Source organism: Medicago sativa, chromosome 5, assembly GCF_051527215.1.
Source record: "Medicago sativa cultivar Bolivia chromosome 5, Bolivia_mono, whole genome shotgun sequence".
In the NCBI taxonomy this organism is placed as follows: Eukaryota; Viridiplantae; Streptophyta; class Magnoliopsida; order Fabales; family Fabaceae; genus Medicago; species Medicago sativa.
Genome location: NC_140753.1, coordinates 9,920,035 through 9,934,286, shown reverse-complemented (window position 1 = coordinate 9,934,286; position 14,252 = coordinate 9,920,035). Strand labels below are relative to the sequence as shown.

The 14,252-nt window shown below is 33.0% G+C and overlaps 3 protein-coding genes across 3 annotated transcripts; 1 reads left to right on the top strand and 2 right to left on the bottom strand.

The window, feature by feature from the left end:
• Window positions 1–2,270: 2,270 nt before the first annotated feature.
• LOC146919860 (methyl jasmonate esterase 1-like) lies at window positions 2,271–5,312 on the top strand. Its single transcript, XM_085713260.1, has 3 exons — window positions 2,271–2,699; window positions 4,520–4,654; window positions 4,788–5,312. Exons 1-3 carry the CDS (start codon window positions 2,331–2,333, stop codon window positions 5,073–5,075), a joined length of 792 nt encoding a protein of 263 aa, XP_085569386.1. The 5' UTR covers window positions 2,271–2,330; the 3' UTR covers window positions 5,076–5,312.
• Window positions 5,156–9,392, bottom strand: LOC146919859 (L-ascorbate oxidase homolog). The gene is made up of 9 exons (XM_085713259.1): window positions 9,345–9,392; window positions 9,085–9,242; window positions 8,879–8,988; window positions 8,118–8,388; window positions 7,552–7,648; window positions 7,105–7,450; window positions 6,363–6,722; window positions 6,165–6,243; window positions 5,156–5,614 (listed from the first exon to the last, which is right to left on the bottom strand). The coding sequence occupies exons 2-9, from the start codon at window positions 9,232–9,234 to the stop codon at window positions 5,411–5,413; spliced, it is 1,617 nt and encodes a 538-aa protein (XP_085569385.1). The 5' UTR covers window positions 9,235–9,242; window positions 9,345–9,392; the 3' UTR covers window positions 5,156–5,410.
• A 1,011-nt stretch (window positions 9,393–10,403) lies between these two features.
• Window positions 10,404–13,653, bottom strand: LOC146919858 (uncharacterized). The gene is made up of 3 exons (XM_085713258.1): window positions 13,489–13,653; window positions 11,252–11,599; window positions 10,404–11,161 (listed from the first exon to the last, which is right to left on the bottom strand). The coding sequence occupies exons 2-3, from the start codon at window positions 11,594–11,596 to the stop codon at window positions 10,514–10,516; spliced, it is 993 nt and encodes a 330-aa protein (XP_085569384.1). The 5' UTR covers window positions 11,597–11,599; window positions 13,489–13,653; the 3' UTR covers window positions 10,404–10,513.
• Window positions 13,654–14,252: the final 599 nt, after the last annotated feature.

The window sequence follows — 14,252 nt, the reverse complement described above, 5'->3', positions numbered from 1 at the left end:
ATTAATTGGAAATGATATGTTGTGACCGGAAATTGGTGGCATGCAGTTTCAGTGCTTTACTGCTTTAAATCCAATTACTATATGTACTTGCAAAAGTACGGTAAGGGATTATAGGGTTAAGAATCGTATACTAGGGTTTAAACTGATGATTAGATGCCTTAAGAATGCTCTCAAGAGTAGTATTTATAGCCTGTTATGGGCTTGAGTTTCGGTTGCTTGGTTTCCAAGCAACAGGGGTATTTGTGTATTTTAGGCGGTTTCTAGAGGTTTCTAGAAGCTTAAAAGGGCGGTGCCTTAAGGCGAGCGCACCAGAGTCTCAGGAGCCCTTCTGGAGGACGCTTGAGCCCTTCTAGAGGTCTTAGAGCCTTCCTGGAGGTCTCAGAGCCTTTCTGGAGGGATTCTAAGTCTTTAGGAATATTATGACAGTTCACAGCCCCCAAGCACGAGTCTTTGGACAAGGCGAAGTGATGCCAACATGGGGTCGGACCCTTCTGGAGGTCATTAAGTCTGTAGGAGGGTTTTGGTGGTTCACTATATTTAAATGTATTTCATACATAAGTGGAGTTTAAGAGTGAATATGTTCAATTTGTTAAATTAATTGGATCGAATTGTACAATCAGATAATCATTGCATTGCAAGGTCATCAGAACTATATACAAAAAGATAAAAATTAAAAATAAAAAAAAATCAAATATATACCTACAAAATAAAGGTAAAAATTTTCACTCAAAAAGCTTGAAAGGAACCTGAAAATGGCAAGGTTAATTTCTCTATTACGACAAAAAAAAAAAAGATGAACACGTAGGGTAGACCTGTCAGTTTTTCCTTTTCTGTACTCCCTCCGTCCCATAATACTTGACACAGTTGACCTTATTACGCATGTCAATGCATAACTTTGAGCTTAAATATCTTGAATAATATATTAGAAAAAATTATGAAATTTTGATATTTTGAAAATACTCATTGAGACGAATCTAACGAGATCTTATAATATTATTTATCTTTGTATATTAGTAGAAAAATACGGTCAAAGTAAGTTAGGTCAAAATTGCACATTTTCAAATGGGTCATCTAGTGCGGGACGGAGAGAGTATCATACATGTAACACAAGCTACCACCATCGCATTCATGCGAAAGTTACGTTTATGTACCCTGTCCAAAATCCTTCAACAAAAAAAATATGTACCCTATCCAAAAGAGATAAATTGGAGGTGGGAGTTACACCGCAAACATGTGGAATACAATTTTTCCATGCTCTACTAGTTTTTTTTCTAAAAATTGGCAGTGCTGATGATAATGTGGACATACCATTTGTGTGTATATGTTTTTTTAGAAGCCAAAAACAATACATAAATAAAAAAAGAAGTTGAAGTTAAGCATAAGACGTGTCTAATAAGGAATCGATATAAAGTGTCAAGAAAACAGAGAACAAAAAGAAAAACAACAATAGTCAAATAACTGCATCACAAGGTGGAATATTCTAAACAAGCATATAGATATGTCCACTAAGCATGGAAATCGAAAGAAGAAGAAAAAAATTAGGCTTGTACACCTTAAGCCACTACTAAGAATGGAGTTTCACCCTATCAACCATCTAAGTGTTAGATGACTCTTTTATTGTGAAAAACCTGAAGGTTATGCTCCTTCCAAATTAGTTGAAGACAAATGCAAATATCTTTCAAAAAAGATGGACACCATCCAACTGAGAAGCATGCAAACTAATATCTGATGGAAGCGCGCTAAATATCACTAACCATTTCAAAATGAAGGACCAAACTACTTCCCCGAAAAATCGTAATCCAAGAAGAAATGATTCACCAGATTCCACCATCCCACAATCACCCAAGCATAACAACGATCTTGGTTGAAGAACTTCACAATGAGTCAAATTATATTTAGTTGAAAGCCTTTAATTCAACAATCTCCATACTAAAAGAGACACTTTGAAGGTCGCCACTTTATTCCATATGATATCCGTGAATGACGCTTGAACTTACCCACAAATATAAAGGCGATACATGTGAGACTAAAAAATATCAAACCTACCCACCCGCCCGCCCCCCTATAATTTAAAATAAATAAAAATTGGGTCATGGCCCACCTATACCATCGAGCCCCTTGTTTTCTCATACTAATCCAAGTTTTGTGTTTTTTGTGAGAGACCAAGATGTTAACTCACTCGGTTATATATATATATATATATATATATATATATATATATATATATATATATATATATATATATATATATATATATATAAGCAAAAGCCAACATAGCATAGCACATTTGTCAAAAAAAAAAAAACATAGCATAGCACTAGAAAAGGTAGATGAGTACTGAGATTAAGAGACATTTCGTGTTGATTCATGGATCTTGCCATGGGGCATGGTGTTGGTACAAGGTTGTTACTTTGTTAAAATCTGCTGGACACGAAGTCACAACCCTAGACATGGCTGCTTCTGGAATCCATCCAAAGCAAGTGCATGAGCTGGATTCTGTCACAGATTATTATGAACCGTTGATTGAATTTCTAAGATCACTGCCACAAGAGCAAAGAGTTATCCTAGTGGGTCATAGCTTAGGTGGGATGTGTATATCTGTGGCCATGGAATTATTTCCTAACAAAATTGCAGCTGCTGTATTTGTTACAGCTTTCATGCCTTCTCCTGATGTAAGCTTCTTGAGTCTACTCCAAGAGGTACTTGATTATCCTTATTTTGAGCTTTCTCATATTTCATAGTTAATAGTTATCATCAACTCTGGTAACATATGCATGTACATGCATATGTGACTCGTGTATCTAACGAGGAGAACGTAAATTCAAAAATTCAAAAATAATATAGTTGGGGTGAATAAAATTTGATTTCTATGTATAATCTAAAGAATTATCTATCCAAACAAAAAAGAATTAAAAAAATCCATATAATAAATGGGCAAGGATCTCCTAAACTCTAAAGTGAATAAAGTGTAAATTAAGAAAATTAATGGTTGTTATCGTAACAAACTCATGATTTGTTATTGTATATCTATAATATTTACCCTTAATATGTTAATTACCGATTGATATTGCACATCATGTACACTCTAAAGTGAATTACTCACTTTAAAAGGGTCAGGTTCATAATAAATATTATAAACTCCATCATAAAATAAAGATTCGTCCAATCTTAATTGGACAACTAAAAATCTTTTGACGGTAAGACTGCATACATGCAGTTTTGATTACATAATATCGTGATCAAAATTTATATCTACTTTTATCTTTTATCTTTTAATTTCATCTTTTAGTAATAGAGATGCTAAAGTTCTTGTTCAAAAAAAGAGATGCTAAAGTTAGATGATGTGTTAGTGATAAGGCAAGCTATGTGACAATTTATCGCGGAGACAATTGATTTTGATAAAATTGATTGTGTACAAATTGATTTTGATTGAAAACAATTTTGACTAAAAGTGATATGTGTTTTAATAAATTTATGCGAAAGTGAGATGAGCTATAAATTTGTGTGTGAAAGTCAATTTAAGAATCAAAAACTTCAAATTTGAGCTTCAAGCAGAACCAATTCTAAAGGCAGAATCAATTTCACTCTACAACAACCAAATATACCATAATCAATTCTTTAAATTAAGCTGCAGAACTCACAAACCTACCCTTGAGTGAAAAAAAAAAAAAAAGGAATGCTAGCAACACACATTTTAACACACACTTTTCAACACACTCTCTTTGATTTGTTAAAATTCACATCGGTTCTAGCAAATCTTGTAGGACCCATATAAATTTGGTGGGACCCATGTGAATTTTAACCAATCAAAGATAATGTGTTGAAAAATGTGTGTCGTTAGCATTTCTCTTAGAATAAGATCTCTTTTATCACAGTCATTAGAGGAATCATCACACCAATAATTATCATCGCACCAATAAATTATTGGTGCGATGATTCCTCTAACGAGGCAATAAACAACGGAAAACATATCCTCTCCCTTTATTTTTTTTTGTTATAATTGATTTTCAGTCACTCATTTATCTCTATCACAAACGGGGCAATGTCATAAGAAATTGAATGGTGAGGAGTTTCACTTCACCATTTCCTCCAACGAAAATATCACATGAGTGAACCTCATCCCATGAAGAACGTATCTCAAATCACTACTATGTTGTTTGAAGACGACTTTTTTGTTTGTTTGTTTATAGTCAAAGAGAATATTAAATTTAAGACTAGAGAGTCGTGAGCCATATCTCAAGTGCATGTTACGACAAGTGCCCCGTCCCTAAATACAAGACCTTTTGAAGAAAAAAATTGTCTCTTTTTATAAGACCCTTTTGGTATTTTCAAAAGTACATTAATTAATTCTTTACCAACATACTCCTATTTATTTTATATCTTTTTCTTCAATCATCATTAAATATTACACCCTCCGGTCACTATTATAAGCAAAACTTTGTATTTTAGATTCATTCATTAAATGATGTATGTGGTCTTTATTATGGACCACATACAATGATGAAATACCAAATTGCAGTATCAACAAAGATTGGATTCCAGCTTGGACACAAAGATTACGGTTGATGATAGCCCAAATGAAAAACCAAATGGTTCCATGTTATTTGGACCACAATTCTTAGCAACCAAGGTGTATCAACTATCTCCACCTGAGGTATGCTGGCTTATGTTGACACAAAAAATGCTTACAACTTCTTTTCTTTATAGTTATTGCCAAAATACTTTTAAATTCTTTGTGAAATAAATAAGATGCTAATAATTTTTTAAAATGCTTATATATGAACCAGGACCTGTCCCTTGCATTGTCATTACTAAGGCCTGCTAGGAGCTATGGTGATGAAGAACTATTACAAGAGAAAACAAGAGTCACAAAAGATAACCATGGAACTGTTGCCAAAGTGTTCATTGTGTGCCAACAAGACAAAGTGTTAGATCATGAGTTTCAGCTATCAATGATTGAACGAAACCCGGCTAATGATGTCAAAGTGATTGCTGATGCTGACCACATGCCTATGTTCTCTAAACCGAAAGCGCTTTGTGCATATCTTCAAGAAATTGCAGACACGTATTATTAGCAACTGAATGTGTCTGTTGATTTGAATTCAGAAATTACTAGTAAAATAACCATGCATGCTCATGGATTGTGCGACGTTGGTTACCATATTAAGGTAGACGATATATAATCATAATATTTATAATTATCGGGAAGTGCCTGTATGAAAATAAATTGGCAGAGAAATTTCAGTACATGATTTCTCTCAAATATATGTTGAGACTGTCACAAATCTGAGAAAATAAACTTCTCCCTCTAATCCTATATCTTCTTCTTAATAAATAAAAAATCTAGTTGTAGTCAAGCTCTCATGACTAGAATAAAACACAAATAAATAAATGGTTGAAAACGTATCCTCTAAGGATGACGTCCCAATGCTTTGCCGCAACGCAGAGCATTATTAGGAATGTCGTATTCATTGGCCGCAGTACGTTGTGCATTCCACACCCTCATATACAACTGTTGTCCAAGATATTGCCTTTCCCATATGGCTGATCTCAAATTCCACATACCTTGGTTATCCAATGATACCAGTATTGCTGTCCAAGAGTTTGGATACACCTACACATTTATACATAAGCTCATCAATTTAGCATATAAAAACCAAATAAAAATTGGGCATATCATGCATCAAGACCTATGAAGTACATACACAGAACTGACCGCGCACACAACACTGACACATCAACACTATAATAATTCAAAAAAATTAAATAATAGAATGTAACCGGATGAGTCGGTGTTGGACACTGAAATGTGTCAGACATGTACACACCTTTAATCTTAAGTGTCTGCGGTACATAGTTTAAAACTTATGAAAGTGTTCGTGTAAATATAATGCAAACTGTTTTCATAAACTATTTTAGAAAACTTGGTGAAATAAATATCTAATGACATATCATCAAAGTGTTTGTGTATATGTTATTTCTATAATTAAATATAATGCAGCCAAATTCTAATCATATAAAAATGCAAACTGTTTTCATAAACTATTTTAGAAAACTTGTTGAAATAAACTTAAATATCTTATGACATATCATATGTTGTTTTCATAAATTTTCTCACAGAAATATTATTCAGAAGGAATGCGACACTTGTTTTGTTTTATTACCTGTGCAGTGTGTCTAGTCAAGGCATCCACTAGATTATAGGTACTTCTACTAGCATCTGTCCATTGGCCAGAACCATAACTGCAATCAATTGTAGCATTGAGCATTATCAAAACACCATTAGGAAAATTCTAAATTGCTTCATCACCATCAACTAAAACAACAGAACAAAACTCAAATCAAGAAGCTAACAAACATACCCAACGACCCAAAAATCATAACCATCAAGGTGCCAAGATTGCATGTTATTTTCACTGTTTTGAAACACAACCTCAATGAAATCATGAAGAGAAGTTTGCAACACCGATGTAGCTATATGTGCAGGACCATTAGATGGAGTAGTCTGAATATCACTGAAGACTCCAGGAATGTTGAAGTAATCAGCAAGTTTAAGAGGGGTATCAGGGTTAATATAGGAGACACTATTAACTGCATAACGGAGCTTTCCATTGATCAATGGTGCTGAATTGGCCAAATATATTCTTTTGGTTGGAATTATCTTTCCATAATGGAATGACCCTTGTGGGTTAGGCCTAGCAGCATTTGCTGTCAGATTCCATCTGCAAGAATATTTCATTTCAAACAGATTAAAACCTATAAACAAATCAAAGCAAATTCACAAAGGTTTTGCTTTTACGAAGAACCTAATTTTGACAACTTTCGCGACTTTCTGGTTAACACAATTCAAATAGGTGGCAATTATGTTCAATATATGGTCAAGTTGATATATACATTAATCATCTACCAAACATATTTAACCACCTATTTCACTGTGTTAAACATTTAGATTGTTGTCGCAAAAGTTGTCAAATTTTAGTTGTTCAAATACACACCTGTTTACGAACAGGAGACCAAAATGCGACGAAGAACTTTAGAGAGAAAAAAGAGTGCAAAATACCATAACTTGAAAACTAAAAACATATTTAAATCTTTCTTCAATACCTGTAAGTTCTAGCTTGCTTCATAGACCAGCCATAATTATCAGCAGGGGGAGCAGGCAAGGGTCCTGATGCTGAGGAACGAGAGTTTGAATAGTGCAGCACAGAAGTTGTGCTGAGAACAGTTTGAGTAAATCTTGTTGAGGCAACAATGTAATAGTCCTTTGGAGGTTGATTTAAGGTAACTAACACAGAAACTGATTGTCCAACATGTACATCAAGTGAATCATATAGATTTTGGAGAGTATGTGATCCTTCAACTTCGACTAGTTTTAGCATATGACCCTGAATTCTAAAGTTGATTGAGGTAGATAAACCCACATTTGAGATCCGGAACATGTACGTTTTTCCTGAAAAACAAAGTGCAAAACTGTTGGTAAAAGCAAATTTTACAAAGTTAAAATGTATAGTATCTGTTAAAATTTTAGCATGGTTTAAAACACAAAATTACCTTGGTTACCAGTGAAGGTGGAATGAACTTGACCATTGATAAGGAGCCCATCAGGAAAACCAAGAGATTTTCCTAAATCTAAAGATTGTCTCAATACCTACAAGACATAATAAATGTAAGTTAACATGACAGGAAACAAGCAAATCTAATCTCATATTTTGGGGCCGCCAATTTTAAAGGTTTGTTTGCTACAAAACAAAATTTTATAAAAAATTACTTGTTTTTAAAAAATATATCAGAAGTTTTTATCTGTTAGTTATTACTTTAAAAAAAAAAAATTAGAATTTTAACAAAATCTAAAAATGTCTCAAATGAGAAGCTCTTTTGAGTAGTTCTTGAAAATGATTTTCCATAGATGATTTTTTTAAAATGTGATTTTGATTATGGTAAACAAACATAAATCAGCTTTTACTTTTCTTAATAATACATAAATTTTTAATGTCAAAATCCTTTTTTTTTATAATATGTAACAAATTGATCTTAATTCTCACAAACAGCCTAGCAGTATGAATGATATTTAATATAGGGTGTTTATAAGGAAGGGAAAAAAAACATATGTTACTTACCTTGTGGCTGGTCTTATACCAATCCCCAATGAGTAGAGTAAAATCTCCATCAGGATTTGGATAAGGGATTGGAATGACAGATCTACGATAAACATTGAGCCCTCCAAACCCTCCAGCAGCTTTATGCATTTTAGTTGATGGAAAATAAGAATAAGTTCCAATTTGATCCTTGGTTTGAAACTTGTAAGTATAATTTGAGTTTGGAGGAATAGGACAGTTTGTTCCCAGAACTCCATCTTGCCATGAATTTTTCCTTTGTTTAATGCCATTCCTGGTTTATTCCCAACAATGTTAAATCATGTTCTCGGAGAAAATCCCACGAACCAACAAGTAATGCAAACAAATAGAAAAACATACAAAAGAAAACACAAGTTGATACTTCATATCAATGTTTTAAAAATCGGACGAAAGATCAAACTACTAATAAGACCTCTAGAGGTCATGGTTTAACTAGTTCAAAAGTGGTTGAAGCTTATGACAAATAAAGTAATAAACAGTAAAAAAGTGTTACAAAAGTAAATTGAAGTGCAAAAAGAAAAACAGTGGAACCAGCCACGGTTCAATCCAGTTCAACCAGACTGCGATACAATCGGAACAAACCAACATGACAAACTGGCCGATTTCCAGTTCAACTGGTTGAACCGACTAATTTGGTTCAGTTTTTACAACATTGATGTATACACAAAGGGACTCAATGCAGATCATAAAGCAAAGAACTTGAATCAAGCAAGAAGAAAATAAAAACATAAACAAAACCTCACCAAGTTAGTAGAAATGGCTCATCTAGCTTGTTGATAAGATTGAGAATCACATTGTTATTAGTAATCAAGTCAAGTCTAGGACCAGGAAACTGACCATTAATCAAAATAACCTTCAAAAAGAAACCACAAAAAAAAGTCAGAATCTGTTTTTTCTAACAAAAAGTTATTAGATTTAGATCCAATATAAAAGCATATTGGTCACTCACTTGTTGAGGAGTACCAAGAGGAGAGAGAGTTCCATAAGTCACAGTCCATGTGTAGAACTTATAATCATCTTCTGCTTGCACTAACGACACACTTACTAATGCAACAACAAGACATAGTAGAGATAGCAAACTAGTGCTTTTGCTTCCCATTGTTTTAACTGAAAAATGAAAAAATAGAAATACACTATTATTAGAATGCTGGGAACTAAAAATAAAACATCACTGTTAAGTTTCTATAAAAGGAAAGAACTAGATTTTACCAGATCTATTATGCTCCGTTTGGAAGAGTGACACACTTCAATACTGATACCGACTTAGCTTTGAAGGCTTAATATAAAGACATGAAAATGAAGTGAGCTTGAAACTATGATTGGGTTGGTTGAATGAGAATTATTATTTTAATAGTAATAATAATGATTTGAGGATCTTAAAGTTGCAAATTAATCATAAGTATTCGGTGCAGGTAACGCGTTTTTGTTTGTTTGTAGTTGCTTCCAGCTAAAGTATAGTACTATACTATTATGTCTCCCAATCTCCCATAATCATGTCTTTTTTTTTTTTTTTTTTTTTGAGGAAATCCCATAATCATGTCTAGTTTGTCTAACATATGATGATATAATAATCATTATTAAAGTGGAAAGCAGGTTAATCTAATTGTCAAAAGAGCACCGACTTTGAATTTTGTTGACAGAACAGATATGTACTTAAAGTATGTCCACCCATGTGAGGTCCATAAAGGGTACAAGAGTTTTAACATTTAATAGTCACAATAATTTTTTCAATTAGTTGAATTTAAAATGAAAAAACCAAATAAAAAATTTTATTTATGTTGAAACTGAAACAGATAAGATGTTAAAATATTGAGACACTCTGCCTGGAAGTATATGTATGCTGCTCCTTAGTAAATTGAGCAACTGATACTCTGATAGGCAGAGATGGCAATAAGCCTTCGATGACAATTATAAACTACTTTTCCAAAAATTAATCAAATATCTTGAAATGAATTGTATTACAAAAATGCTTTTAAATTAGACTGGAGTACCAAGTTGAATCTTAACCATTAAAAAAACATCATTATCCATTGCACTCAATTGTAAAATTATGTCAGTGTGCTATGCCTAAATGCAAACTAAACTCAATACATCAGTACTGGTACTGTTGTTACATTGTTTTCAATAAATACTTCATGTGATATACACATGCATTTGTCCTTGCCCCATAACATTTCCCTATTTTTATAGAAGTTCATGCATTTCCTTTTTATATTTTTTCTTGGATGTTCTTTGGTAACAAGAACATAATATAAATATAAACACATATTCATATCAATAATTCAGATGTATATATAAATGGCAATGCATATTCTCAATGTTTGACACGATAATAAGAAACATAAAGCCAAACCTTAATCTAAATTCAAGAGATTTGTCTACAAGTCATACTTGTACAAAATCCAATTCACTAAAGCATTATGTGAATCTTTTAAGGACATCAATATGACCCTACTTTGGCTATTTCTAAGTAATTCTAAAGCAAAGCAAAATTGTCTATCATTCAAAAGACCTTCCCCCTGAATGTTTTTCAAGACTTCAATGCAATTTGGAATCGAGTACTTTCCACATACATAAGATGGTCCTGCAATACCATCATTGTTAAGTTCTGTCGCTTCAACAAATCGTTCTATTTTTCTCATAGATGTTGCAAACCCAACCTTTGGTGTATCCTTTGTCACTGTCTCCCCTATATCTTGTGATGTTTTTCTTTTCTTTTTTGATTGAGTGTTAGTGATAGGGATAAATTCATCATCAAGATTAAGTTCTTCATCATCGGATTCCATAACTTCTTGTGGCACATTCGAACCAATATTTTTGCCACTAGATTCAATGGCTTCTAGTGGCACATTTGAATCAATATTTTTGTCAATAGATTCAATTTTGTCACTAGATTCAATTGACAATCCCACAATCGGTGTCTGTGCATTTTGACTTGTCATTGGCTTTGGCTCCCCAAATATGTGTTCCAACTCATCACGAAATTCTAATCCTTGATATCGAAATCTTGCAAATTTTGCATTCTCCTACATAACCATTAAAGAAAAGGATTTATACACATGATATTTTGCACTAACGTTCAAATGATAAAAAAAACTAATGTTTAGAATACTCACTCTTATTTTAGCATCCCACCATGCAGAATTAGCTTCAATAGTTTTTGTGTGGTTGTTTAACTCCACATGTGTTTCTTTGCCCGTCAATTGTTTCCATAGAATCCAATCAGCCCTCAAACTATCCATTCTATTCTTCAATTGCTTTTGTGTATGGTTTCTTTCAGCACGATCGTTAAATTCTACTCGTATTTCTTCCCATTTCTTATTCTTAAATGCAATTCCGGGTTTTCTAGTTTTACTAATCTCATCCCCACAAATATTGAGTAACATTTTGGTCCTAATTGGATCCCACTTTGCTTTTTCTGGAATTTCATGATTGCGGATAAGGCTTTCTTTACTAGCCATAAGCTGCAATGAATAAAAAAAAGTAAATATTTCACGCTAATCATCGATTATGTAAATAGTAGTATAAAATATTCAAATTTCCAACTAATAAGATATAATATTAAGAATCAGACATAACACCAGACTGTATTTTGAATGTTCTATATATATCCCAATGAAATTTCAACTGCTTCTAGCTTTTTCAAAGGAAATGTATCTGGTCTAGTTTGCTACTGCCTTAAACAGCAGCTCAAAAAGAAAATTGGTTATTTTGTAAGGAAAATGTGTTTATAATAATAGTAACAAACTCTAGCAACAACCAAACATGCAAGCATAGACACAAACACACACAGATCTCGCCGTAGGAAATAAACATTCGGTCTTTGCCACTTTTGGTTAAACCAATTTGCTTTAACAATAAGAAAGTTGTAGATTAAAACTTTTTCTAAAGTTTAGCAAATGTAACATAGTGAAATATGTTGAGAATCACACAGATCACTGTTAGTTAGGACTAGGGAAGTTATCAAGTGTTGAGAATGAGATTTGATCATGCAGTAAGTTATTTAGTTAGTTAGTTAGGGACATAGTACTAGTATGAACAGAAGTATGTGTAATTCATTCGTCATATTTTAATCATAACGTTACACCATGAGGTTTATGCTTATTACCCTGCAATTCAGTATGACCTCTACCTTTCACAAAATGACACAACAACAACAACAACAACAACAACCGAGTCTTTCCTACTAAGTGAGGTCGGCTACATGAACCAAATAACGCCAGTCTTTCCTACTAAGTGAGGTCGGCTACATGAACCAAATTACGCCATAATGTTCTATCATAAATCATATTTCAGTCCAACTCATTAATTTCCAAATCATTCCTAATAGTTCCTCTGATAGTTTTTCTAGGCCTTCCTCTGCCTCTAGTAATATGACTATCCTCCATCTAGTCACTCTCCTTACTACAAAATCTATATGTTTTCTCTCTATATGTTCAAACCACCTAAGCCTGTTTTCCACCATATATTCTTAGAATTTAGGTTGGGGGTCTAACTCAACCTTACAAAACTAGTTTGTAAGATGAGGAATACCCCTCTTATAAACTTATATGCAAACCTTATTTCGTCCAATGAAAGACTCTTGTCAGACACACAGCACCACATCTACAACTGGACATCTCGAACATAATTTGAGTGGCCCGATAGCGGTATCCTAATAGCAGGTGGTCATCTAATGGATCTTGGATAGGCTATGACACCATATTAAAATTTAAAGTTAGGTATAACTCAACCCTTACAAAACTAACTTGTAAAGTGAAGATTTCCCCCACTTATAAACGTATGTCCAGGCCTGATCTCATCGAGATATAGGGGAAATATTGTTTAATCGACACAAAAGGTCCCAAGACAAAGACATAATTAAGTTCTGACAATGATTTTGTCTTAATAACCTTGAAGGTACTAAAAACTGTTAATTGAGAATTATGAAGTAAGACACTCAACATACATGATTTGCACAATAAAACCACTACATAGTAGACACTACCTCAACAATATTTCCTATCAATGTCATATTAAACGATTTAATTTTTGGACATCAAATTAATTGTTTGAAAACAATTTAATTTTTCCCCTAACCCTAATTTCACTTTGCATGGGGATATGAGTATGACTACCACAACAATCATTGATATAAGGATCACACAAATCAGAGAGTTTAATCGCTAATTTTACAAAGTGAATAAATGAATGTGACATAGTTTAGTGTATATATATATATTCATAGTAGGAGAATAAACAAATTTGATACATTGTTGATAATAAAGAGAAAAGGATTATACACACACATGCAGAATCGATCCGAGAGAGATAATGATAAAAGGAAATAGAATATAGAGGGAAGGGAAGTTACCCGTTGATGAATTGATAGGGATGAAGCACGAGAAGGCAGAACCCGGTGGTGGTGGTGGTGGTGGTGGTGGTGAGAGTGGAATAGTGAAAAGTAGGGTAAATTATAAGCTTTTTATAATAAGTTTTCTAAAAGCTACATTTGAAGTGGGGGCGAAAAGAAAAAGCTAAGTTTTCCAAAACAACTTAAGAGTTTGTTTTTTTTCAAAATAGAATTCCTGTTTTATTTGGAGAATTCGTTTTTTTAGGATTATTTGAGGAATCTTTCGAGAATTAGGAGGGGAGGGGTGATGAGGGATTTTAACGGAGGAGAGAGGATTGGAGAGATTTTAAAATAATTTTACTGTTTTACTCTTAAACTTAATTAAATAAGGACAATAAAGTAACGAAACAATAACGATGTAATAGATAACAACACGTTGTAGACGATGGAATAATAAATTAGTAATAGGGTTGTTACAAGTAGTAATAAGAGTTGTTACGAGAAAATGTTGTTAATAATATGGAATAAAAATTTTCTATCGAAAAAAAAAATATGGAATAAAATTTGTTACAAGGATAATATAATTTAATAATAATAAAAGTTGTTACAAGATAATATAACATATAATTGTTATAAGGATAATATTGAGATTTTAAATTAATCTACGGATGATCTTGACAGTGCAATAAAATTTGCTCTCCTTCCTTCCTTTTTAAAAATTGAACCAAACACTTCAAATTAAAAATATTTTCTCTCCTCCCCTCCCCTCCAAAACTCTCGAACCA

Bases quoted from the DNA above. Each gene is read 5' to 3' on its own strand.
- LOC146919860 (XM_085713260.1), top strand. From the start codon at position 2,331: ATGAGTACTGAGATTAAGAGACATTTCGTGTTGATTCATGGATCTTGC. The intron at 2,700-4,519 runs GTACTTGATTAT...ACCAAATTGCAG, and splicing joins TCTTGAGTCTACTCCAAGAG to TATCAACAAAGATTGGATTC. The intron at 4,655-4,787 runs GTATGCTGGCTT...TATATGAACCAG, and splicing joins ATCAACTATCTCCACCTGAG to GACCTGTCCCTTGCATTGTC.
- LOC146919859 (XM_085713259.1), bottom strand. From the start codon at position 9,234: ATGGGAAGCAAAAGCACTAGTTTGCTATCTCTACTATGTCTTGTTGTT. The intron at 7,649-8,117 runs GTAAGTAACATA...TATGTCTTGTAG, and splicing joins GGTATAAGACCAGCCACAAG to GTATTGAGACAATCTTTAGA. The intron at 7,451-7,551 runs GTAATTTTGTGT...TTTGTTTTTCAG, and splicing joins CACCTTCACTGGTAACCAAG to GAAAAACGTACATGTTCCGG.
- LOC146919858 (XM_085713258.1), bottom strand. From the start codon at position 11,596: ATGGCTAGTAAAGAAAGCCTTATCCGCAATCATGAAATTCCAGAAAAA. The intron at 11,162-11,251 runs GTGAGTATTCTA...ATGGTTATGTAG, and splicing joins GGTGGGATGCTAAAATAAGA to GAGAATGCAAAATTTGCAAG.